Genomic DNA, 27,547 nt, shown 5'->3' with positions numbered 1-27,547 from the left:
TTGAAGGTCCCTTCCAACCCAAGTCATTATATGCTTCTATAATTTTTGACTCTTAGGTGAAAGATAAACAAAGAGCTGCAAATTCAGTATGCTGTATATGTATTCTGTACAAATTCTGAATACAGCAAAGGGTACAGCTGAATGACAGAGCCAGGTACAAGGCACTTCATTGTATATATTATTCCTGTGGGAAAGGGAAGGAAACAAAGAGTTTTGGAAAGTGAACTATGGCAGCAGATTTTGTGTCATCTGATTATCTGAGCAAGAAACCTGAGAATGCGACTGTGCAAATCCATGAATAAGGGATGCAAATATTTCTATGTTTCGTGGGAAACTAAAGGAATTTCCAATTAAAAATTAAATTGCCAGTGGGTACCTCCAAGGTAGATGCTACTCTAGTCCTACAATGGAGTGACTGAAATTAAGGACCTATTACTTATGCACAAGGAATACACACACCAAAAACAAACAAACAAACAAACAAACAAACAAACAAACAAACAAGCAAGCAAGCAAACCCTGAATAATTTCATGCAGATGACAGGATATTCCATGAACCACTCTCTGTTGTTCCTCAAAGCTAGCAAGCATAACCTCCCCATGAGAACACAGAGTCTGTTCTTCTATGTTCAAAACTAATGCCTTCCAAATCAAACACATTTGGGAGTCATTACTGCAGAGGCAGATCATGTACATGGTTAATCTGATATTATAAACTACCTCCTCCCAAAGCACAATAAAATCTGTCAGCCAAAACTTATCACTGTCAAAACCTGAACTGGGTAACTGGGTGAGGGCTGGAGCAATCATACAAGGCATTACGAACACTGTGAGCACAGCTGACTAGATGCAGTGCCTACGTCAATTCATGGGGAAAAGTTCTAGACGCCACATGAGATTCAGGAATAGTAATATACAAAGTATATTAAGAGGTTACATCATGGTCATTTGAGAATTAGAAGACTCAGAGAGTGTCACAGTGACTTTGGAAACCTGTTAAGACTTTTGATGCATGCCAAAATTTGCTAAAATTATGAAAAAATAAGGCCAAATAACTGAAACATGTGTGGGCTCTCATACAAAGAGCACATTTGCTCATAATGGCTGAAGAAATAGTCTATGTAGCTGTTCTGTACTAATCTGTTCTTAGTATTTCCCTGATACGGCCTTACCAAATGATCTAATATTAGTGCCAGTGATTGTACTTAGACCACACGTTTCCATGAGAAGCAAATTTTAATTCAGACTCCAAGAAAATTGAGAAATAAGACTACATGTTATAATTAAGAAGAGTTTAGCCGGCATAAATCAAAGCGGTTTTTGTTTAAATGCAGGTCTCTATGAATTGATGCTTTTCCCCGTTTTCCTGGAGCTCATGAATCACTAGAAAGTGGTTATCAGAGTAGTCTACCAAAAAGGTTCTGACATCCTGCATCCTCTTAGTTACTTTTGTAACTTTGAAGAACGTTTTCAGGAAGTGAGCTGTTCAAATTTCTCACTCTACCATCACTCAGTTTAGATTACTCAAAAGCATGGCTGAAGCGAGTTTACCTTGGGTTTCTCTGAGGAATCCTCTGGACAGCTGGGTTTTCCCAATGGGAAACTATGTTGCACAGTTGCTGAAGCCAGCAAGACAAAATGAATGCAAAACCATTGAACAGGGAGGATAGGGGCTTTAGACTATGTTACGTGGGCTTAGCTGCTAGATCTGACCTGGAGGTGGGAACAGAGGACAAACATGTCAAGTTTCCAGATGACACCAGATGTGGGGACCAGCAGATATGTTGGTGGCAGGACTGCTATTGAGGGGCATTATGAACAAAGGCCAACAAGGAACTCATTGAATTCAATACAGACAATTGTTGAGCCCAGCAACTGGAAGGCAGGGCCCAGCAGAGATACAGGCTGGGGCTGGTAGTGCTGGAGAGCAGCTGTGAGGGATGGTCCTGGGCACTGTTGGGCACTGAACTGAACTGGAGCAGATCGTGTGCCTGGGCAGACAAGAGGGGTAGTGGTGCCTGGGGTGGTGTCAGCAAGGCACAGCCCCACGAGCCAGAGGAGTGCAGGGACCATCTCCTGCTTGGCCCCAGCCAGCCCCTGTCTGGTACTGCCTCCAGGTTGGGTGCCCAACACAAGAATGACTCTGACGAACTGGTGGGAGGTGAGGGGAGGCCACGGAGACAATGGGGCTGGAGACGCTGTCTTGTGAGGAGAGGCTTCAGGACCAGGTCTGGTTCAGCTGGGAAGAGAGAAGACATTGCAGCCTTGGCATGGACAGGAGGGAGACAGAGAAAACACAGCTGTCAGAGTGGTGCATTAGTGGAGAGTGGGAGGTAGTAGCACAGCTGAAACAGTGGAAATTCATAGCACCCGTAAGGAAGAAATGTTTTCCCCACAAGGACAGCCCAACACTGGAGCCAGGGCCCTGAGAGGCTGTGCTGTCAGGAGCCTTGGAGGTTATTAAACCCCAACTGGATAAAGCCCTGAACAGCCCTGAGCAACCTTGTCTGAGCTCAAAGCTGGCTGTATTTTAGGCAGGGTTTGGGCTGGAGACCTCCTATGGTCCCTTCCTAACTGAGTTATCCTGGAACCTATGAACAACAGCCTCAGTAGCTCCTGCCGGGTACCCTACCATGATTCTCTGGTAGGGCAGGTTTTGTAGCTGGGAAGGACGGCAGGGCAAGTTGTGGTAGCACAATAGCCTTGGTGGGGTGGGAGCCCCTTTGTCCTCGGCAGATGGGTTTGAGTGGGCATCTTACTACTGCGTACCAGCACCCGACGGGGAGTACATCATACAGAGCCAGGCTCTTCGGCAGTGTCCAGTGACGGGAGCAAAGCATTGGGCACAAGTGGAAACACGGGAAAATCCACTTAAAAGTAAGAAAAGCATATTTTCACTGCGAGGGGGTTGATGCACTTCGGTGGGTTGCCCGCAGGGGCGGCGGCCTCCCCACCTTGGAGGGCATTCCAGCCCCAGCCACGCCGGCCTCGGGCGACCGGCCGGGCCCGACCCGCTCCGGGACGGGGGTGGGACGGGCCGCCCACCCGCGGAGCCCCGGGCCCTCCCCGCCCCTGTCCTGCCTCCCGCGGCCGCGGCTGCTCTCGCTGCGCCCCGCCGGGGCCGCTCAGCCCCGCGCACACCCCGACCCGGGGCGGCCGCCTCAGCCCCGCTCCCGCCGCCGGCCCCGCTCCTCCGGCGCGAAAGATGCTGCGGCTCTGCCTCCTCGCCGCGCACGGTAAGAGCCCACGGGGGCCGCGCCTCGGCGCCGCCCGCCCGCCCGGGAGCGGTGGGAGCGCTCCGGGGCTGCTTCGGGGTGGGCGGCGGCCCCCGGGCCGGGCGCGCCGTGACTGGGGCTCGCTTTGTTCTTGCAGCTCTGCGGCTCGCCGGGGCGGCCTTGCTCTCCCCCGGGTCGTGCGCCTTCGAGGACAGCGCCTGCGGATACCAGTGGGACTACGCGCATCTGCCCTGGACGCTGCACGGGGAAGGTGAGAGCGCTGCCGCCCCCGGCCGTGCAGCTCCCCCCGCATCTACATTTCGTTTCCACGCGGGGGAAATGAAGGAGCTGCCACCGCCCCCCGGGTGGAATCACCCCGGCATCCCGTGGTGCCGCTGCTGCCGGGCGTGCCGCGCTGCTCGAGTTTCCCAGGGAATTGAATCCCTCTCATGTGCTGTTTCGGTCTGTGGGTGTCAGTCCCCTGACAGCTGGTGATGGGCGGGCGCTGCGGGGAGCGTCTGCACCCCCCGGCACAAGTCTCTTCAGGATGCCTTCAGAAGTCTCATTTCTTCCTTTGTCCTGCACTTTCTGTTGGGAAAAGGTGTCTTTTAGCAAATCCTCTTTCTGAAAAAAACCCTCACATCTGTCACATTCCTGTTAAGCTGCGTTATTATTTTTTTTCTAAATATATTTTGTGTTTCTACACCAACAGCAGAGGCATTTTCAGGGTAGGAGACAATTTTTGGCAAGAATATCTTTACAACATGTTCAATTAAGACTTTTCTCTGTTTTATGGTACCCACAGTTCGACAGGAAAAAGTTAAGCGTTGGTCTGTCAGTAAGTTGTATTAGAGTTTATAAGACTTACTGCCATTGAAAGAGAGAACAAAATCCAGTCACTGCACAGAATTTCCATGCACCTGTAACTCCTACTTGGTAACTTTTTAGTGTAGACTCCAATTTTTGACAGCATCTACGTGAACATACCAAAAGACTAAACAAAAAAAAATACAGCATCATTATAACTGGGTGAAAAATAATTTAGCTTCGGTTATATTTTCACCACAATGTCGTTCATGAAGTGAAAGTTGTGCTCACACAGTAAAAGGGAGTGTGCGTTTTTAAAGTTTTTAAGTTCTGAAACAAGTGTCAAGAATAATGAAGACATGAGTACAGATACAAAGAGATAGTCACATCCTCACTATCCCTCATCAGTGCTCCATTCAAAAGTGGCTGGTCGTAGTTTTTCATTCCACCTGTCACTCCGTTTATAAAAAAAATGCTTTTTTTGTACCCAGTTCTAACATATGCAAAATAAGTAATCTTAATTGTTAATTTTTAGATTGATCATTAGACTTTAAGAATATACAAAGAGTGCTCAGAAAAGCCTTCAAGGATGTCATAACTGAAATACTTGCTTTTTATCTTATTTATTTATTTGTTTGATATGTATTTGTTAGTTTATTTATTTATTTATTTGTTTAAATATACATAGATTTTCCTGTATTTTTGAAGATACTAGTGGAAATTTAGTAACCATCTTTACTATCCCAGCTATGCCTCTTAACATCATGCCCTCTTAACCCACTGATCTGTGAAGCAACACTTACTTCCTTGGGATTGACAGGGAGCCATATGGTAGTGGTATTGATTCAGCTCCAAGGGACTGTGAGATGCTGGGAGTAATACCTACTGAAATGGATGTGCATCATGTTGTGCACATCCGTGCTACAGTGCTTCAAGAACCAAGGAAGTTTTATTTGAGGTTTGGATCAGCAGCCTGCTTTTTTAGGTCAACAGAACACAATTTTGGTTGTTGTAGTTTGACTTTTCTGTGCAACCATAAGCATACCAGTGGCTGCATAGCTTCTGTCATTGCTCATCTTATTTTCAGGGATATATAACCGGACTGTCATACTCTGGGAAGATATGTGATATACCAGCTCTCTTAATAGGCATAGTTCTGTCACATTTCCCTTATAAACAGTTTCCCACAGTCTGTAATTTAATCATAGCAAGTAATTCCATGCAAATATTTGGCACAGAAAGTCTCTTCAGAAATACATTCACATAGTCATAACTAAATCTAGTTGAAAATAGTTCATCCAATTCTACACAGCAGGTGTTAAAAAACTGGTCTTCCTTAGGTGCTTTTTCATTCGTCTCATAAAACCGTGCTCTTTTTGCTAGCGCAGAGTCCTGGCATTTGCTGGTCAGTGTATGTACATGTGGTAATTTACTGGGACAACAGAGAAAGTTAAGGATGGGAGAGGCAGCTTAGCTTTGAATTGTTGCACCTTTTCCTTACATTGCTTCAAAGTTGCTTTATTATTTTAAAATATTATTTATAATATTCATATTCCTAGTAATATTCAGCAGATCTCTTATAGGGATTATCTGATTTGCAGTGTAAGTTCTTTCTTCTTATAAATCTTTCAATAGTGTGGTCTTGTGCCAAACTGTCAAGGTGATGTAAATATAACTAAAACCGTGCCCAGAAATTTCCACTCCATACTTGAAAGTTTTTTGCCCAGTTGCCAAGGACGCCAATAATTTCTGATGAGCTAGGCACAGAAAGGAAGTGTGAGACTTAAGTTTCACCTCTGTTTATAGCTACATATTCCCACTCTAAATGAACAGGTTTCTAAGGTTCAGCTGCTTTTTGAAATGTTTCTGGCTTCTCTTTAGTGTTCTGGTAGTTCTAGGATACAAGATTTTAGGATTTTTATAATTGAAAATATTTTTATTTTTTAGCTGAAGTGGGCATTTCAGGGCCCATTTTAGTCAAGTACGAAAGAAAAACCCTAAGAAAATATTAAATGCTAAAATAATTATCTGTTTCACTCTTTACTGCTTTACTCAAGAGTGGCAAATCAAGCCCTAATGAAGTGGATGGTTGTAGGATACCAGCTGCATAAGAAACAATTCAGGCACCTGTGCAATGCTCCCATAAACTTCTGCTTCACTGAAATCCTGTGTAAGCCTCAAGCTCCCTCACATGACTCTGACTTCAGGAATAGGGCCTTCAAGTATAAACACCAAGGTGCTCTTTTTAACTGTGAGCTTTTTGAGTCTCTCACCTGCTAGGACAGTGTTTGTGTTTTTGGAATTATAATGACAAAAACTGTGCAAAGAAAAATGTGAACTATAGAAACAACTGAGGATATAAATTTCTTGTGAGCTTACCTATGACTGAGAGGCACACCTAGCTGAGGTTATGGTGCAGGCTGGGTAAATACAGCACCATGCTTGAGGCAGCATGTTTCCTAATGCGCCAGTTCTGTTTTCAATGTAAGCTGGGGAATTCTATGCAAACGTGTTGTGCTTCATGAAGTACGTGTTTGTAGGATACTAAATACACAAGAAACACAGTAATGTTGTTACTCAGGAAAAGAACATCGTCAAGTAATCCTGGTTCTGAAATCTGATGAGGAGCAGATGAGTTTGCGTGCGACCGGTGATAAGATCTGAAAGTTTTAAGTGATTTGCTAGTGCACATAGATGAATCTGTCAGCGGTCCATTTTAACTTCAGAGATGTAGGCATGCTCCCACAAATATTCTTGCATTCATGATGCCTCTGAACAGATAATTTATTTTTAAAAATCCAGCTCAGAATATAAGACAAAGATCAAACTCCTTGGGCCCAACTAATGGATAGGAAATTTAGAAACTGTATCTATATTCATCACTACTGTGATAATTAGAGGTAGTTGAGAAGCTTGAATACCATGTTGCTTCTTATTAACACCTGCAGGTATATTTAGCATGAGTTCATGTCCAGTTATTTTGGGGCATAAAGCTTTGTGTAGTGGCAGATTTCCACAGGAATTTAATTCTGTGTGGGCAGCATATGTGTGGCAAGGGAGATACCTAGTTAATTTTAATACATGCTGTCAGGCTTTGTAGGATAAGGTTTCATCAAATAATCTTGAGATTTTCTTCAACAAAATTGCACGTTTATTTCAGAGGTCACACGTGCTTTGTAAATGCAAAATGATCTTTGAAACAAAGGAAGATACTGTATGTAATAATAGGCAGTAATCCTAAGTAGGGGGATAAATAAAGCCATGCAGACCCACTTGAAACGGCAGTAGGACACACATCCTTATGTCAATTGCAGCCATTCTGAACTGTTGGATTCGGGCATTTTTTGCATTCCTCCTAGCCCTGCCCAGCACAGAGCTGGCCATAACCTGGCTGTAAGAACATCTTGCTCACAGCACTACTATAGATAAATTTCATTAGACAGAATAACTATGACATGTCTTTTCTGTGACTCTGGACAATGTTTACATTTTTGCCTAGAATAGATGTACAGCATTTTGTGTGAACTGTGTCTATGGGTATGTTTTGTTTTACATTGCCCTTCATTCTAACAGGGCTCAGTTTAACAGAGCTAAAAATAATGTGCACTTGGGCTATCAGCTCAAGTCTGCCCTAATGGAGTTTGCTATGCTGCAGCTGCTTGCCTGGATTTAAACGCTAGATAAGAAATTTGTCTATTACCACAGCACACTGTAGGAAAGAGAGATTATTTATATTAGCAATGTGCTCCAAAAAAACAAGTGATCCTTGTTAAATATGCCCATGCACTGCTTAATGAGTTTTGTGCCATCGAAACACTGAGGTTATAACTGGTAGTTGATACAGCTGTATGCACCTATCATCCTTGAAAAGAAATAGATTTCATTCAGATGAGTGATGTAATAGATCACATCATATGCAAACATAGTGTTATTTTTTTATCCTTAAAGTTTGCCTAGTTTTTGCCACATTAGTCCAAAACACTATTCCTGCGATACACTCCAAACAGGCATCCATCAGGTAACAGATTATGGTAAGCAGGTAAGCAAGCAACATCACTAACAACAGTTTCAGGAAGCTTCAGTTTGTCTTTTGGGACATACTTATCACATAGCTACACTTCAAAATGTATGGAAAATACTTTTAAGAGACAGGACAGCTAATGCAGGCCATTGGATAATTCAGGCATGAGGGCAGCAGCATAAGGAATCTCAAATCTAAACATTGCTTGCATACCATTAAAATAGCTTGTATTTACAGCTGTGCCATATGACTTTAAACTGACCTCTTTTGACCTAAGCTCTTTCATCTTGAATGTCACATCATTTGATTGTAATACACAGAGTCATGAAGCAGGTAATAATTGGTGATCCTAGATTTTGTGTCACAGCAAGCACAGTTCATGTCTGATGTATGCTGTGTCATGCTCAGATACAAACCTACAGGCAAATAAATTATCGCATTTGAAGTGTTAATTTTCTTTCCATCTGTTTGCAGCACTTTCCCATACACAGCGAAGTACACAGTTTGAAAATGTAAAAAAGGGTGTAACACTATTGACTTTGTACAACTCATAAGATGAGACAAGTGGTCTCACATGTTTGTGGTAACTGTGCACTTGGGACTCAAGGAGATTTGCACCAGCTCGTACCTAGCTGCAGCAGAACCAGGCTGGCATACCACAGTGCTTGTTTGCAGCCCAGGTTTCAGCTGAAAAATTCACCCTGACATGGGAGCTTATGGGTTTGGGTCTTCCAGACCTGTAGCCTGAACTTCTCTGCACTGAATGCTATCTGATGGAGGGTAAAAGCCCTTAGAGCTGTTTTGCCTTGACCTGGTGATTAAAATGTTGGTCTTCCTGGCCAAACTAATCAAATTTGGAGTGACAATTGTCCTTCCTAGTCACTCCCAAGGAGAGGGGAAGGAAAGGCTGACTCGCACGCTTCTGGTATACTTAGGTTATCATGTTCTTATTTTCTTCACTTCTAGTGCCATTTCTCCTGTACACTCTGCTTTGACTAGTCGACCACTACTCTTGTGTTAGCAATTCATTTCTTCTCGCTGTTTTCCTGTTTAGTCTGTCAGCAGATTAGTAGTTTTACCGTTTGTGAGTAGCATTCCAACCTGCTCCAGCCTATCCCTTGTCTTGCTGATCCCAGTATGAAATCTGACATTTTGCGTGCCCTCATATAACTTTCATCCTAGGTTTCTGGGCAATAGCGGTTTTTTTGAACTATGCCCAAATTACAGTTATTAACATATTTTTTCCTCAACTTCAGAGTCAGGTCTTGTGCAAAAAAAAGATAGCCAACAGCACTTTATGTCCATGGAGGGCTTCATCAGCAGCTGCCCATGCATGATGACACTTTTGATAAGTCTGGGCTTTCCATTTGCAGCAGGGGAACAAAGAAAGACTAAATTCTTATCAGTGAGTCACTGCATAAGAGATGAGTTTCAAAGCATTCCTTCCCTCCACAGGATAGGAACATTCTCATAAGTGTATTTTCGCATACAGCTGTTAGTGATTCAGTGCTTAGAGAGTCAGCAACTACTGTAGTGCATTTTACACTGAGCCATGGAGTTTAGTCACAAGAGAGGGAGGACGGCTTCATGTTTACTGAATATACCTGCCACTTTTGACAATAGGCTGGACTTTGTTTTGCATGAAAAAAACCCTGAAAATAGATTTACCATTAGAATTTGAAAAAAAAAGATGAAAAAACTGTAGGAGGGCAAAAGAGTGTTTAGGAGTGGTGACGGAGGCCAAGTCACCTCAGTCAAACAACTAACTTGCATGTCACTCCTGGCCTTGCAAATGTTGTTGAAGTTTACTAAAATTCAAGTACAGACATGCAAATCACTTGCTGAAAACTGCTAGAAATATTTTCAGCTTTCTGAAAAAGAATGAAAGATGCAAATGAACTGAACTAAAGTTTCTTTTAGGAATTTCAGGATGCATGCATAGCATGAATTTTTATATAAGTAAAAGTGCTATCAGGCAGTACTTTGTGGTCATTGCACTTATTACACTACATGTCTAATCATCTCAAAAATGAAGAAGAAAGCCAATCATTTGCCAGTTCATTTTTTGAAGGGAGGGGAAGGTATTTTCAGCACTGCCAGTTTTCAGTATAAATTTTGGTCAAGACCTAATATGACTCAAGATCTGTAGTGAGGAAAAGTAAGCTTGCACTTCTGCTGAAAGGGTGACCACAGACACTTCAGGAGTATTTCTATTAGTAAATAGACTTGTTCACCTTGCACATGCTACTGATTTTAATAGAATTAGCCTGCAGATGTCCTAATAGTCTTATTATATAGGATGCTATCAAGTAGAAATATTGGAAAGCTTGAAAAAGCCTCAACCAGTTGCAATTAGTTGTTCTGTGTTCCCTTTTTTTTTGATTTCTCCCATTATATTACATTCTGAGATGTCTAATCCCCAGCCATTGTGTGCAAGAATAGTACAAGCAATGCTATAATTACTTGACTGATTGAACGTACAAATGGAGTCAAGTCTATGGTTACATCTCAAGAAAATATGCTATTAAAAAAAAAAAGATAGAGATGCTTTCCTTTAATCTTTCTTTTTTTACTGTCTTAATATTACTTTGTAGCAGTAATGCTACAAAAGGCCAGATAAAAGGCCAACACAGTGATTCATGTAACTTTATACAATGCTTTGATTGCTTAGAATCCTTCAATTGAACAATTGTACTGCTTCCAGTTAAAAGAGTAAGCATCTTGTACACCATCCTTCCTTGTGGTTCTAGGCAGCCGAAGATTCAAGTATCATTGTTACAGTTCTTCTCCGTGTGAGAATCAAGCCAAAGATTCCTACAATTTTACATGACAATGTAGTATTCTTTCATTAACAGAGTGTGTCTTCTATATGATATAGCTTTTCCTCCAACACATTTTCTTTTGCCAAATGTGGCTCAAGATCAGTATATTAGACAACCCTAGTGGTATGAATAGTATGAGTAATTAATTTAGTGTACTTTGAATGCTGTTTTAAATAGATAAATTCTCCAATAAAATATGAACTACATGTTACTAGCACTTTGCTGTGTTCTGAAACTTTACGAGTCCTACTGTGAAAATATCCATGAGTCATGGTAATGAGATTACCATTTGAAACATCAGCCAAAGTCTTTTAGGAAACAGAGTCTTCACAGTTTTCAATTAGCAAGCCACTAAAATACTTTAGGAGGCTCTGTTGTGACTTGACAAGTTTCTTCAAATTAGCTGCGCCGCAAACTGTATTTCATATAAAAATGCATAAAGAGCTACAGAAATGGAAGGGCAGATTACGGCTGTTGTATACAAAACCGTACAAAGTTATCAAAGGAAGTAATTCTCCACCTTTCAGATTCTCTTCTTTTTTTGATGTTCCATCATCATCATCATGGCTGGGCTTCGCGAACGAAGATTTGGGAAGGGCTCTACCCACATTTGCTACAAGCACGCTGGTGGCTAAAAGGGCCAATGCGAGATAGACAAGTCCGGTTCCAAAAGGCACAGCAGAAAGACTCCTTGGATGGTATCAGCAAGACACGATTCTTTCTGCATTATTTTTTTGATGTTACATCACTAACAATTGATCCATACTGTGAGTCTGTTTCTTTGGCTGTCACTCATGGTTCATAAAGGTATCAGCAGGCTTTTGCGTGACAGTGGTGTCTAGATAAATGCTATTGCAAATGCATTTTTGGCAAAACGTTATGCCTGGAGGGTAAGGTAACCTCTGTGAATAAGCAGAAGACTTCCCTGTTTTCTGATAGTAATAGTAAAGACCGTGTGTTAATCTACTCCGTCTATACAAAGTTTAGATTTACTCCGTAAACACTTCAATAAATATCCACAAAGCACTTACCACTTGCATTAGAAATCCTCAGCAGATTCTCTCCCTTGCCTTGCTTACCTACCCCTCTGAGTCCTTACCTTGCAATGCCTACCTCTCCCTTGCCTTGTATTGCCTTGCATACCCATCCCCTGCCTTGACTTGCCTATACCTTTCTTTCTGGGCCTTGCCTGGCCTTACCTACAACTTCCTGGCCTTCCCTTGCCTCCCTTGCATTTCCTTGTCTTGCCTACCCAACCTTGCATTTCTTTTCTGTGGCCCTCCATTCCTTGCCTTGCCTTGCCTACCACTCCCCTGTCTGGCCTTGAGTTGCCTACACCTCCCTTGCCTTGCCTTGCCTTTCATTGCCTACATTAAAAAAGTCCTACTGCAGGTCTTTCAGAGACATCTCCAATCACAATGAAGAACATGAGAATTTCTGGTACTTTTTAAAGCAAGAATGAAACAGAATAGTCACATGTATATGTACATGCCTGAGTGCCTGATTCCATTTATGTGTATGTATGTATGAAATCTCTACACCTTCATTTAAGAGAAGAAATGACAGTTTGTTGTAGGTCTGCTGTTGGATGAATGACCTCATAATTGTTGTTAGCAGGATATGGAGAACCTGCAACTTAATGGTACCTTTGGGGCTTGATTATCATGGAGCTAATTTTTTCTAATGCTCATGCTGAAGAATTTCACGGGAAGCAGATATGGTAAAGCATACTCTGATGCATTTTGTGACATGATCTATTATTTGTCATTTCTTACTTTTTTAGTAATTTCTATTTGAAAACTTGTCTTTGGTGTGTACTGTTTTACACATGGTTGTTATCCTGGGGAAGCTTTAGCAAAATAATTGTGCTCCATCTAATGACTCTTGGCAGATCATTCTGTAATGAATCTCCTTGACTGAGAGCACAGTCTGGCAGCTGTGTGGCCAAAGTAGGTTGAGTTCATTTTAGGCCATACAAGGGAGTTGACAGTAATTGGCATCGTTGTTTATTGGTGCCAGCAGGGAGGCAGATGAATGAACGGATATTGACTCTGAGTTGCTCTCAGCTCATAGGAATAGTTTCAGGCAAGTGATGAAACAGATGTAGATGTCCGTGCTGTCTCTTGCATCTGGTTGGGAAATAGAGTCCTTAATTCTCCCAAGCCATTTACTGTCAAGATGACATGCAGTTCATTGTCAGTATTTATTGCTGTTGTCTGCTCTTAGCAAATCTCTTCTTCTCCCCTTCCCCCATGTGCGAGGTGCCTGGTGTACAGTGAAGTATTCCACGCCGTAGACATGTAAACACTTGTGGCAATCAATCACAATAATTTACAAGCTGTAAGTAGGAGCTGGAACCAGCAGACCAGAGACCTGGTGACACATTTCTTCATGCTTCACAATCTTACCAAAACATTTATTATCCCAGGGAAATCATATCTAAGTACCAAAGTGTCAGGTGATAGCTAATTTTGTTCTGTATGATTATGGTAGAACAACAGTGAAAATCTGTAGCAGGGTTGGAATAATGCCATTGTTTTTATATTTTACCTCCGCAGTAAATAATTTTTCATTATAGTGCCAAAAATTTGATGTCATCCTTAGCAGCTCTATTCAGAAAATTTACTTAATACAGACAGCAAGAAAATTGAAGAGCTTTTACACTGCTCTGGCTTTGAGCTATAGCTTAAGCAGCAGTTTACTCCCATAACTGTGAACAAATCTGAGACCTTTCCAGTAATTAGAAGATCAGTGGTTTATGGTTTTCCATAGCATAAACTAACTTGTGCCTGTGTAAATTCCGAAGTTCTTATAAAGAGAAGTAAAAACTGCCTTGAGTGGTAGAGTACACATGCAAATACAAACTGTAAATGCAAGAATCCTGGTACCTGGATTTTAAAAGTGTACCAAATATAGCAACAATAATTGTATTTAATAAAACTGGATTTACTTGATCATTTCTTCCCTTATGGTAATGGGAATGTCCTGGACACAAACAATGGTAGAATCTGTCAGTGTGCAGAATAAAGTCTGTTTTCTAGTCTGTGTCAACATACTGGTTTGCTTAGTATCTGCATCTGCAGTTGCGTATTGAGCTTCACAGTACTTACCACCAGCAAGCCACTCATTAACATCTTCATATGTATCCTTGAAAACCTACATGCAGCTAGATGAATGCTTCATTTTAAGATGTTGCTTATGGAATTTCAAGTAGGGTTTTTTTGCACATTTTAAAAGTGCACCCATATAGCTAGGCAATGCTAATCTAAGCTGTGCTTTTTAGAAGATCAGTTGAGGTTCACTAACAAGCAGAAGGAGTTCAAACAAATGAATCTTTGCTGGTTCCTATACAGTCATTGGTTTGCATTTTAATTCTTACAAGACCTTTGCAGAGGGCTTTCTTTCCTGGCCAAGGATATTCTTGTGTGCTTGAGTGGAAACATGAGAGGCTTTATACCAATACAAGATTGTTCTCTAAATATAGCCATTTCCAGTGGTTATTTTAAACTAAGTGTCAAACTGGAGAGTTATTAGGGCAGGAACTGTAGTTTGTTTGAAAAAGAAGAGAGAACTTTGCGCAGTGAAGTTGTCTTATATGGAAATAAGATGACTGGTATGTGTAGTTTGGACTACCACGTGTAGCTAAAAAGAAAGCTGTAATCAGTTTTTGTTTTAATATGAATTTGGAGTAGACTTCACAGCTGGTGGGTGTTGAAGCCAAAAATAGTTACATGATCAATCACACCTGACTAACAGGGGACTCTGATAATCTTTTCATGTGCTGGGTCAGCTAGACATTTTTCTGTTAGTTAACCTTTCCATAGTTGCTTAGCTTTTGTGCTGTTTCTTTTTGATAGACCATTTTGTGTTTTCTGTTAGTTATGTATCTAGAAGGAAGTTTCACTGTTATGCCTTTAGCCAATCTGCAGGTTAGTCCACTGTTTTTAAGACAGATAAACTAACCACTAACTGCAGCATTGCATATGGAATCCATCATCTTTGATACTTCTGTTTGATTAGAGAGAGAGAGTGAGAGTGAGAGGGTTGGAGAGAGAGAGAGAAAGAGAGAGAGAGGGAGAAGGAGAGAGGAGAGGGAGAGACAGGAAGAAGTCCAAAGCAGTAAGAAATCTCAGCAGAAGTTCACATTCTGAAAATATTCCGACAACTCTGTGAAAAGAGAAAAAAATGCTTTATCTTTGAAACTTGCTGGACAATTTAATTGTTGCCTGCTGAACACATGCATGAGCTGAACCACTCTCATGAGTGGCATCTTTTCTAATTCAGTGATTGTGTCATCCTTTTGTACAGTGTGTGTATGACCTGTATTGTACTGCAGTCAATGCCCTGAGAGAGAAGGGTGGCAAACTGAAGGGTCCTCATAGCAAAATAGTAACATGTTGCTCTAGTCTCACAGAAGGTCTTTTGGAGAGAGATGTGTAATGAGCAAATGAGTAAAGGAGGTAATGAGCCCAATCCGAGACACTGGTGCAGGCCACACCAGCATAAGCCAGCCTATGCACTGTGTTCTCCAGATGAGTGCATGATGGGGCATATCTTCATCAGTTTTAAGCACTAAAATTAGTCAGTATGGAATGCGCATGTCTGCCATGCAATCCCACAGGCCATGATTAGACAAATTTCTTGATATCATTTTCTTTCCACTTTTATATTTGTTGCAGAATTTAAGTCCTCATACACTGCTGAATTATTTCTTGTAGAAGCCTAGGAGATAAGGGGCTAATGTATGTCTCAAACACTGGTAGTTGGATAGCCATGAAGCCAACCAAGGATTGTTGGTAATAATAGCCAAGGATTGTCAGTAATAACACACTGTGATCAAGAACAGGATGTGGCTGGAGAAAAGGGTGATACAGAGGTAAGGCAGCACTTTTCTGGGACAAACATCCTTATTCTGGCTCATGGAGACAAGCACAACATAGTAGAGTGCAGGCACAGGAACGAGATCAAGAAGCAGGCATGGACTGTAGTGGGGGGATCAAGACCACCAAAGACCCCCGAAGTCCTCTGACCCATTTCCAGAAAGGCTTAGAAGAAGAGACTGCGCATGGTAACTGATTTGCATAGAAAGTGACAAACTTACCTGCAGGGCAGGGAAAAATTACCTATAAAAAGGTAACTTCATGATGCTCTGCTGAAGGGGCACTTCCAGATCCATGGATACCCCATCAGCTGGATCAATGCTGGAGCCAGGACTGGTGACATCTTTTTTTTTTCTTCTTCCTCTCTCTCTCTCTCCTTGTTTAATTCATATCTCTCTCTCTCTGCCCTTTCACCTTACCTCTTTATCCAAAACCCACTCTTGTGTGCTTATATAGGAGGTCAGGGAATAACATATGAATGTCCTTGCAAAGTGTGTGATTTACTAATAAAACTTTGCAAGCTTTTGTAGACCCTCTGACTTCTGTCATTCCTTTTTACCACAAGCATCTATAAGCTTTGCATGCTCCCTTCCCCTTAAGGGTGGGATGCCACACTTACAGAGAGAGATACAAAGAAGTAACTACAGGTTTATTCTCTCAATAAATATTTCATCAGAGATGAGCTACCAAGTTAGATCTGTTTTCAGTAAAGCTCCATGGGTTTCATTTTCTCTGACTGCCATTCATGTGGCATGGCGATGTAGAGGGAAAAAGCAGTTTTAAAATTTCTTGTATGCCTCCCCTGCTGGAATCAGTCTATATTCTCCTGAAACAGATTGGTTCAGAGGTCTGAGAACAGCTGGGAAGCAGAGATATTTTCCTCCACAGAGCATTGCAAGGACAACCATGAGCATTTCTTGAGGCCAGTTTCCTGACTGTTAATACTCCTACACTTTGCTTCAAGAGTTGGAAACATGGCAAAGAACCAATTCTTTATTTGCAAAAGCTAGAAGATACAGAATACTTTGATTTCTTCTTTAAAGCAAATTTTTAAAAAAAACAACATGGAAGAAAAAAAATCCCAAACCAAAAAACCATCTTCTGTGGAAAAGAAAATAAAATAGAGCAGTTTTAAGGGCAAGGAAATAACCAAGTATATGAATATTTTTGCTTTGTTGCTTTCTTTGTATTGCATGCTGTATCCCTTGCTTCCTAAGTCATTGTGGTTTTTGCTTCTAAAAATTTACAGAAAATTTACTTGCCTATTTGCATGATGTATTTTATTGATTCTCCCTCATTAAAATTTTTATTTTTTAAATGCAGTCAGCTTGTGACATTACATTTTCCTAAATTCTGAATGTGAAAATTTTTGGCCTTAGGTGATTGTTGTATACTAGGTCAGTTTGGATCAGCTTCTTGGTAGCATTAGAGGCCAGGCTTTTGAAGACTGGTATGTGAGCCTTGTAATTTCTTTTCTCCATAGGAGCACTGCAGTTACAGAAATGCTGGCTCGGTACTTTGGGTTATTTCAGTATCATGCATTGAAAAGTTGTCTTTTTGGTTTTTTCCAAGTTCCCAATGGTCATAAATATTCCACTTGTTTTCCAAGATAAAACTTGGCAGGCATCCTCTCCTGTGGCCTAGTTTACTCTCAGCTTCTGAGGTGTGGAGGAGCAGCAGCAGCTCTGTGAGTTTCACCCTCTCTGTTTTCTGGAAGTGGGTCTTTCTCCTGCTCCACATTAGAGGGAGAGGCTGGGGACCATATCAGAAAATTGCGCTGATACTGTATGGCAAAGGTCTCTTGTGTGAGTTGTGAAGCAGCTGTTGATGCTATTTGAGTTTGTAGCTTGCAACAGAGGCGGGAAAAGACAGTCCTACACCTTCACTTCTAAGCGTTGAGCAGCATATGTGTTAAATTTGAACCCAAAATAACAGTTGTGGAGCTAGTATAATCACTCATTAACATTTAATAAGGATCTAATTGTCTCTGTATTCCCAAAGATGTCCATTGATACTTCTTGGATAAGCACAACTTCAAATTTCTTCAGTAAATAATAAGCTTTCTCTGCAAGCAGCCAAAGTTTTCGACTCCCGAGTGTAACAGGCAAAACTGGTGGGATCAGCTGCTGGGGCAGACTTGAAAATCTGTTTCTTGAATTATTTCACTAGAAACAAAGTGATGAGTCATTGCCAGTGACTTGTGCTGGCACTGTCAAGTTTGGAGAGCAGCAAATGGGAGTCCTCAGATGCGCTCAGTGCAAGCTCCTGGCACCAATTTCTTCCCAAGGGATGCACATTTGCAGAAAATACTTTTTCAGCAGAGAATTCACTAGTCACTGTTCCTGTGGAAGCTGTAAACACACAGAAAATGTGTTGGGACTGGTGCTGAATGTGTTTGTTGATGCTGTGTGAACTTTGGTAACACCTTCAAGCATTCCAGCATTTGCCTTGTCTCAATTCTGAGCTATACTTTATGGCAAATGTAACATTAAAAGGCATTCTCAGAAAAACTGGAATAAGGACTGTTTTTAGAAAGACCACTCAAAGCTTGGCAGATAGAGCAAAGTTATATCTGTGGGCTTTATTTTCTGCATAGTTTTTTTTTATTTCGAAAAATACGAGGCACATGCTGTTTAGTTGAGCTCATGTGTTGATACAGTCAGTGTCACAAACAGCACAGGCAGTCCTTCACACTGGAAAATGGCAACAAGAACTGGGAGGCAACAGGGAGTAGTATTGCAGTGCACTTCTTTTACGGTTAATTCATACCTAAGCATCCCTCTGTGACCACTCTTGAGGATGCAAGTTAGATCCGCTGCTGCCTTTTTGGGTCCCTTAACTGCATTGTAAGCAATAAACTGGGGGACAAATTTGCAAGAGAACCACTCCCTGGAGGCAGTGTTAAGTGCCTGGTGAGATTTGGCAGCCCTAGTGTACTATGGTAAGTTAATTCAAATGGTGTTTTATGGATTTACCTGAACTTCATTAATGTCTGTGTGATCACCCTAGGATATTTAGGATATAAAGTAAGTAGAATAAGACCTAGTAGCCTTAGTAATCCTTTAGGGGAAAAAATAATAATAGTTAGAAAAAATCTAATGAAAGGCCATAAACTCTATTACTTTGGAAAGTTTTGACAAGCTTTTGCTTATTTTGACCATGAAAAAGTAGTCAATTAGGACATCCTGAAGGAAACAGTGTCATGAACTGTCAGGGCCAGATTGATAGATTTCTTCAATGACTCATTTATATCTGAGGTTCTAGTCCAATCTTAATAAATGTGTCTTACAGTTCAAATGGGGTATGCTAAATTCCTTTGTGAGCAGTTGCCCAGGAATAATACTGGATACTCACTGGAATGATATTGAAATAAGTGCTAAAATTCACCAAAATTCTCAATAGCTTTTCACTTCAAANAAAAAAAAAAAAAAAAAATATTTGGGCAAATAGGTAAAAGAGTGATTTTTCCCTCCTTTTTTCCCACGGAATTGTTTGCACACCTCGACCAAACTGACCCTAGGTTACTCAAAATGGGTTAGTTTCCAAAAAAAAAAAAAAAAAAAAAGTTTTTTATAAAAAAAAAAAAAAAAAAGAAATATTTGGGGCTTGTGTTAAGAATAAAGTCTTAGCATCTGTGATGACAAGTGTTTCAGGGCAGCTGGGGAGCATTTGAAGGGGATGCCTGAAGGAATTCCTTTGTTACCATTGCCTAGTGAGGGGAAGCAGAGAGGCCACCAGGACGTGACAGATGTGAAGAGTGGACTTGGCCAGACAGATGGCGGAGCCCTGCGCCTATTCTGGGTGACATCAATGGCCAGAAATGAATCCAGATGTATTAGGTTGTTCACTGACTTGGACTCAGTTACAAAGAAGAATTTGACTGGCTATATTAGTTAAAACACAAAGCCCAGGGAAGTTAAAATGTATCAAAAGTCCTGTTGCTTGTAATCAGCAATTAGATACCTTGTACAAAGCAAAATACTGCTTCCTGAATCTCCTAGATGCCTAAACATTCGTGATGTTGATTGGCATCCATCTCTTTCTCTTCCCTTAGATTGGAGTATGCATAAGAAGGTATCTTTTGCTTTTGATACCAAGTGATCCTCACTAATTCTGGGTAGTTCATATCTTGCTTGGTGCAGAAGCTCCACAACTGAATGTCCTTCCAGTGGTACTAGAGACTCCTGTGGCACAGGGGAGGGAGCTCTAGGGCATCAGCCCCATCCCTGCATTGCCCACAGCATCCTGTAAAATACTTTGTGAACCTTTTGGATGTTCAGACCATCACTGTGCAATTTGCTGTAATCCCTGTAAAAACCAAAAAGTCATTCTGGGGTTAATAACTATGTGCAAGTTGCAGGTCAAAAAAACCAAAAACCAAACCAAACCAACCAACCAACCAATCAAAAAACAACAAAAAAAAATCAGGCTTTCATTCCTGCCTTTTGATTTATAGCATTTTGTATTTTTTAAATTAGCTACTCAGCTAATAGGCATAGAAAGTAATGATTGAAGAAGAAAGAACAACAAAACTCAGAGTACCCTTGGTAGGTTGAATTGCTGATTTCTTGGACTGTGAAATTAACTTCCTTTTTAATTTTACCATTTTTAACAATTTCTATTTAAGGGTACTTGGTCAGAAGTCATATTTGTTGAAAGTAGCTCCCTTGTAGGATTAGGTTTATGACCAGAGTCCCTGTGCTCAGCTTGCAAAGGATGTACGCTACCATGGAGTGTGGATATGTATCATTTAAAGTGTACTTTCTGCTCAAAGGGAAGAGATAGGATACTGGATGCATTATACTTGAATCAAAATTCTGTTGGCAAGCATCTCTGGACACAGGGTAATCAATATCTAATAAATGTGACGGTACAACAGGTTATATTTAAATCTCCAATAACAAAGATGGATTTCAGGTTTAAATGTACAACTACTTTCCATTCCCTTAAAATGTGTGTGAGATGTTCTAGAGATTACAGTCACATAACCTGGGGCTTCAGAAAACTCCATTCTCCAATATTGTGGGTTTTGGCTCAGTCTATCAGTACACCTGACAAACTTTCTCAGTTGCTACCAGCCTCCTGCCAGGCAGGAATGATGTACAGGACTGAAAGCCTAAAAGCATCCCCAATAAACTGAAGCTAGTCTTTGAAGTGGTTAATTGATGGACGTTGTATAGAACTCCAGGAAATACTTGCCATGGTCCTTACAGTTGTGATGTTCAACGTCAAGAGTGTGTTTCTTGGCTGCCGGTTTTGTGGTTGTGGATGCTGAATCTTCACCATTGCATATTCCCAGTCCAGAATGAACCTGTCAGGTCAGATGAGTCACTGCAGCTGCTTTCTTGCTTAAGGTGGGTTACTTGAGAGTAGCCATTGAGTAAATAGAGCAGGAGCCAAGAGGCTGCCCCAACAGCAGCCTTGTTAGGGCAGAGTGACCTCCAACAGTATTTGGAAACTGATGGTGCAGTTAGGCTAGTTTCCTCAGGTGACCTTTGACCGGGTTACTGTCAGCACCTGTGAGAATCTGATTAGCTCACTTGTAAGCTCTTTCTGTAGCCAGCTATTTCAGCTCATGTATGTTCCTTGTCTGTTTGCAGTTCCGTTTGTATTTTGTGATGTGAGATCACTGATCAGCCCACCATGAGCCTGCCAGTCACCCTAATGATTCTGGTATAAAAAGAGTATAAAACCACCAAGCTTATGGAAAGCAGGAAAGTGAACTCATTGGAGTTCAACTTCTGAAGTCAATGAAAACAAAAAAATATTTAGATTTTTTTCTTTCCATCTGTGTAGAACCTGGGGCCCAGCTGAGTATCAGAATAAATGTAATTTCCACAAGCCAAGCACATTTATAACTTTCCTCAGAGGAACAAAGCTTGTGGACAAAGGTTACATTTTAGTTGATCTGATGTAGCTGGGAGAGACAGACAAGTGTTTAGGCAGATGAGTGTTTTTCAGGGTAATGCAGTAAGGCCAAGTGATTTGGCAGATGCCAAGAGAGCAGATTCATGCGGTAGAGAAGTTTTGCTTTTATAATCTTTCAGTTAGTGCATCCCTGTAGTTTGCAGATGCACTCCAGAAGGCCACCAGTTGAGGTTTTTTTCTTTTCTTGAGAGAAAGCCTGGCCCAGGACCCCCCATGAATGCTGTGACCCTATTACCTCATGCACCTAAGTCGAGTCATGATGACTTTTTGTTCCCTGCTCACCTGAACTCCAAAGCTTGCTTGTCCTCTCCTCCCAGGGCTGCTGCTTGCTGTGACCAGAGTCTTCCTGCTTCCTGACTGAGTCCAGGTTTGCTTCAGAGCTTGCCTTAGATGGTGAGCACCACAGGCTTTTAGTTTAGCCTCTTTGGAGCATACCAAGGAAGTAATTGCTTCAACCAAGAAGTCATTGCTTTTGAAGTACAAAATCTTCCAGATTAATGGAAATCCAGAAATGCGACAGCCAAATCAGGGTTGATCGAGTTGGAGCATCTCTTCTTTCTCTTTATCAAACTCTTAGTCTGAGGAGAAGTGTGGCCCCAGAAATGCCCCCTTATAAAACACAAGAGTCCTTTTTTTCATGGTCTGGTTTGCTAAATTCCTTATGTTGGCTCCCCTGTGGGGTGCTGGTCAATAGTTTGCCACGGGTTGCAGATCTGATGGATTTTTCTTCAAAGAAGTGCCACCAAAGCTGTGGGGAGGTTTGCCTTGGCCAAGCTGAGATGTGCTCAGCACATAACACAAAGCAGAGTTACAGGCATTCTCCATCACATTACATCATGTGCACCTATGTAAACAAAGAAGAGGTGTGATGAGTAAATAGACAACATAATGCAAGGGAATACCATAGTTGTGGAATTTTGTATTCTTTTGCTGAATGAAGGCAGCCTTGTGATGCATTCTGCCAGGTCAGGCAGCTGTGCTGGAAGAGCTGTCACAGTGCCTTCCCCTGTGTGATTGATCCTGGTGGAAACATGATTTAGCAAAGAGATAAAGGTAGTAATGAAAGAGATGAGCACTGAGAACAAGTAGATGCCTGATGATTTCTACTTTATCTGGTTTTTATCTTTAACATTCTGTGTGCATTGGGGACAATGAAAACTGATGTAAGATGACAAAGAATAAAGAAAAAGCTTTTCTCAGTTTTATTTTCCATTCAGAAATTCACAGCAGAGAATCATTTGTCTCCAAATATTACCTATGTTCTGCTCAAATATACCAGCTAACAGAAGTCACGGAGATGGCTTTTTGAAAGAGCTGTTTGAAGGAAACTCAGAGATACCAGAGCAGAACCTGGCAGGCTTTGTGTTAGCAGATAAAAAGTTGTCAAAATTATGTAATGAACAGCACGAAAAGCAGAACTGAGTGGTGTGAACAGCAGATCGCTGGGACTGATGGATTGGCTGGAACAAACAGAAACAAAATTTAAGTGTATAAAAATGAGTGAGGTCATTGTGAAAGGAAACAAACCCACATGTGCTTAGAACAAACAGGAGATCTGGTGTAATTAGTGCATGATGTAAGGGCCTTGGGACTTGAAAGAGAGCAAGAAGAGGAAGCGTCCCCAGTGCAGTGGAGCAACTCCTCTAAATCAGAAGCAGAAAACAGCAGCTCAGGCTGGGCCCTTGCCAGCCGTTCACAGGCATGCTGACGGATGGAGGCTGGAAGGCTTTTCCAGATTGGTAGTAGCTGCAACCAGATGCCGCAGTCATGGAGTGTTTCATGGCTAATTGTATTACTTTTATGGTTTTTGACAGGCATGCTAACAGCTGTATTTCTGAGCTTTCTGGGGAAGCAAAGGGCAAGGCAGGAGGTTGAGCTGGTAGTTAATCCATAAAGCTATCCTCTGAGAAAGGAGCCTTGAAAGATTTATCCCTCAGGGCTGGCAAACAGGAGCTCTCTGGCCAGGTCTGGTGGATTTGGCAAAGAAAAGGTCAAATGACTAATCTCAGTCCATATATGGAGACTCAGTTTGTAAAGCAAGGTGAGCTGGAGAGAAAACTCCTGGAGGGACTTCTGTTGTCATGTTTGTTCATTCAGCCAGAGGAAGATGAGTGGCTGCCTGCATGAACTGTCTTGTGTTCATCACCCTGTGATGCTCTTTTCTACAAAATGCTTTTGTTTTTAATAAGTATTACTCAGCTTTGTGAGAATTACCTGGAAATCCTATTGACTACCTCAAGAAGACGACTATCACAGGGACAGATTTGGTGGGGTACTGAGGTTCCCTCTCTGCCTAGAGAGTGAGGGGGGCTTGGGCAGCCAGCACTGGTCAGGAGGGACCATGGACTTTTTCTGCAAAGAGGTGTCAGCTTTATGCTTGAGGTGCCCCGTAGACACACAAGAGGATGAAAAGCCTTGACAGTAGCAATGAATGTTAGTCAATGCAGGCAATAAACACGGACTGCCCATCTTGTGCTTCTCCATCCCTCAGCTGTTTTCGCAGAGCTGCTTTTAACCGTGGAGGAGACAAGGAGGATTAATGAACAGAAAGAGTGTATCACGTAGTTCTGGTGTGAATCTAACAGCTTATCAGAAATAAAGTCATCTGTGGCTTGATAGGAATGAGAACACCAGTTATGCCCTGCAGCATAAAGTAGCCTTAATCATTGCACCACCCTGAATGTTTTGGGACTGAGTCTCTGTGTTCATTAATGTGGGTCAGGCTTTTCCACTCAGCCCTATGTGTATTGTGCCTACATCCATCTGTCCACTGGAGAAGCTGCTGCTGCAAGTCTCCTTGGGACCAAAGGGATGGGATTAAACACCAACTCTCGCAAAAGTGGACCACTGCTGCTGCACTTCCATGTCTACAAGATCAGGCTGATGAGAGGGGGGTAGGGCAGACCCCCCAGGGACTCAGGTGGTGGGCAGACCTCTTTCTGGAGTCAGGCAGACCTCTTTCTGGGGTCAGGCAGAGGTGACAAGAGGTGATGCTTTCTCCAGCTGCCTGAGATGCGCTGCTGCTGGTGAGAGACCTTGATCACACTGGACGTCTTAGTGGCTCTTGATGTGCATTAGTTTTGGTGACATTGTGGCTGAGGCTGCCTAGAGGGGTCTGCCATGTTGTGGGCAGACCAGGCAGCAAGGGGAAGCCTGCAGCCAGCTGGGAGTTGGCACCAACACCCTGTTAGAGCCGCTCCACAGCAACAGGCATGGGGACCTGGGGTGAGGGCTCGGTTCCCTGTAGCCCAATGCTGCCTAGCTTTTAGGGCTGCATAGACTGAAACTTGCTGCAAAGACCTCCATCTCCAACAACTCTGTACTTGTAGATTGAAAGATATTAAAATGTTTCAAACTGCATTTGTCTGATTTCTCATAAACAATCATTGCTATAGTTGCAGTTTAAGATGATTTGCTAATCCCAGCACAATATTGTGGGCCCAGCCTGAAATATTTGTGCAGGCATTTGTGTTTGATCAGTATGAAGGTTTCTTTTACTTTCTTCATGAAGTTGTAGGGCAAACCCTTCCCCTCCAATTGAAAAGTCACTTGCTCATACAATTCTTCACTTTCCCCAAGACACTGCCTAAAAAATTTGGGAAAAACCCACCTCATCCTCCAACTCTTCCTCTTCCCTTCAAAAAGCCTCACCAAAATGCATGATGGCTGTTCCTGATTAGAGGAAGAGTTTTCTGCAGAAAACCTTAACTTTACATAGATAGGATATATTTAACTTTGATTTACACAGTTCTATTTTTGAAGACAAATTGTCAGCAAAAATGTTGACTTTTGTTGAAAACTTTTCTTTCTACTGAAAAGAAAATGAGTGAAAAGTGGAGTGTTGAGCCTGAAGCTTTCCTGGTCTGGTGCCACAAGCTTTCTCCTAGGTTCACCCAAAATCCCACATGAAGTAACTGGTATAATTTCTTTGTTGTTAACTCAAAGTCTGAACCTTCATCTAAACTCATCTGTACCCAGGGATGGCCTCCATGTGCAAACTTCATTTGCAAAATTTTGTGTCTCTGGCTCTATTGTTAATATTTTTAACTAACTTTTTTCAGAGATGTAAGAAGGCTTAATAGGTCGTAAATATGAACTGCTTTGCTACTTTTTAAAATTCTTTTTAATTTCTTTTTTTTTTTTTTTTGGCATAGAAGACATCAGTAGATCAACTGGTAATATTCTTTCCTGTTTCTGTAGGGAAATACAGAGAAAATCGTAACAGGACTTACAAATTTAAGACATTTGTTTCAGATTGTCTGTGTAAATGAGTACCTAATCAAATGTAAATTCCTAAATTTTTTCTACTTCTTATTTCCTTAATACTGTTTCTCTTGGAGCTCGCTGCTTATATTCAGTTTTTCTTGTAAAGCTGTACTGTGGCTGAACCAAGTGAACAGCTGTGTCAGACATAAACCCCATGAAGGGCCAGAACATGTCTGTGGTTATCCTTCTAAATTTTTACAGAGGAAATATATAATTGAAAAGCTAACTGGTAATTTTATTTATCCCAACGGGGGGGAGGGGGAGGAGTGGTTTCCATTTTTTTCCTCAATGCAGTTTGGTTGAGTTTACAGCATCTGGAATTTTGTCTTGCTTGTGTTATTTACAGAGAAAGCAGCCAGTGCAGTTTCTGATTTCCAAAAAGATTTTTGGAAAAAGTAATGTGTCTGGTCTCAGTGGCCTTTATCTTAAGCCATTGATATAATCACTGCTGACTGATCTATTGATGCCCATTTAGTAAGTAAATGGAAATATATTTTATGTATATTTTTGGAAAACTTGGGTGAATGACTCATGAAGTTAATGTAGCACCAACTGTAATTGAGAGAGACTCTGTACAGAACTGCTTATTAGAACAGCAAGATGACAGACGTGCATACAGAAGGATTTTAAAGGTCTCATTTTGTAAGTCTTACCACTGCAGTGCATAGTTGCATTGAGGAGGGATAGATTTAAAACACACTGTCCTAATCCTTCCTGGTCTCAATATTTTGCTTGGACATGGAGAAATGTAAAACAAACACATGCTTGGTCCTGTAAGTTTGAATCAGCTGTCAAGCAGAAGACAGTCAAGTTGCACAGTAGGTAAAAAATCATTACAGGAATGTGGGTAAAATGTGCATTACTTGCTAACCTGAGCAGTGAGACTGGTGAGGGAAATACATCTTAGAGGCCCCCTTCTGCTATCCTTTCTCCTGGCAGTAGGTGTTTGCCTTCACCAGGGCAACTGCTAGCAGTTAGCAGTAAAAGGTAATTAGTCCCCGGCTTTTGTCATCTGTGCAGAAGCTTGTCTTTGCTCTGAGTCTTTGCTCAGGAGCTAGCAGGGCTTATTGATGGAGCTTTAAACTAGACATGACAGGGGAAGGAGACAATATAAGGCTTGCTGTTGTCAAGCTGTGGAGTGACACGCCAAGGTTAGAGGGACAGAGTGCAGGCAAGGGCCCTTAGCCAGTGGATCCTGTGGTGTTCTAGCCACACTGGAGCACAGCTGAAATCTTATGCAGACAATCCAGAGGCTCCTGAGGTACTAGAAGCCAACAGGGGAACCCTAGTGAAATATCTCAATGAAATTAAGGGGCGTTTCTGTAAGAGGGCAACACGGCTGACACACAGCTGAGATGCCTTTACACCAATGCACAAAGTGTGGGCAGCAAACAGGAGGAGTTGGAAGCCACTGTGCTGCTAGAAATCTCTGACCTCATTGCCATTACTGAAACTTGGTGGGACAAATCTCATGACTGAAGTGTGACTGTTGATGGCTACAGGCTGTTCAGAAGGGGCAGGGGAGGAAGGAGAGGCGAAGGGCTTGCCCTCTACATCAAGAGGTGGATCAAAAGTGAAGAGCTGTTTCTGAAGAATAGCTGTGGGTAA

The 27,547-nt window shown here is 41.8% G+C and overlaps 1 protein-coding gene across 1 annotated transcript in view; it reads left to right on the top strand.

The window, feature by feature from the left end:
* The first annotated feature begins 2,183 nt into the window (after positions 1-2,183).
* Positions 2,184-27,547, top strand: part of MAMDC2 (MAM domain containing 2) — a 55,896-nt gene continuing 30,532 nt past the window's right edge. The window contains exons 1-2 of the mRNA XM_017807217.1: positions 2,184-2,372; positions 2,937-3,486. Of these exons, the coding sequence (XP_017662706.1) occupies positions 2,184-2,372; positions 2,937-3,486 (739 nt within the window). The remainder of the gene's footprint in view (positions 2,373-2,936; positions 3,487-27,547) is intronic.

The sequence above is a fragment of the Lepidothrix coronata genome, unplaced genomic scaffold (assembly GCF_001604755.1).
Source record: "Lepidothrix coronata isolate B3197 unplaced genomic scaffold, Lepidothrix_coronata-1.0 Scaffold18, whole genome shotgun sequence".
NCBI classification, from domain to species: Eukaryota; Metazoa; Chordata; class Aves; order Passeriformes; family Pipridae; genus Lepidothrix; species Lepidothrix coronata.
Note: the sequence above shows the minus strand (reverse complement) of the source record. Positions and strands in the feature narration are given on the sequence as shown.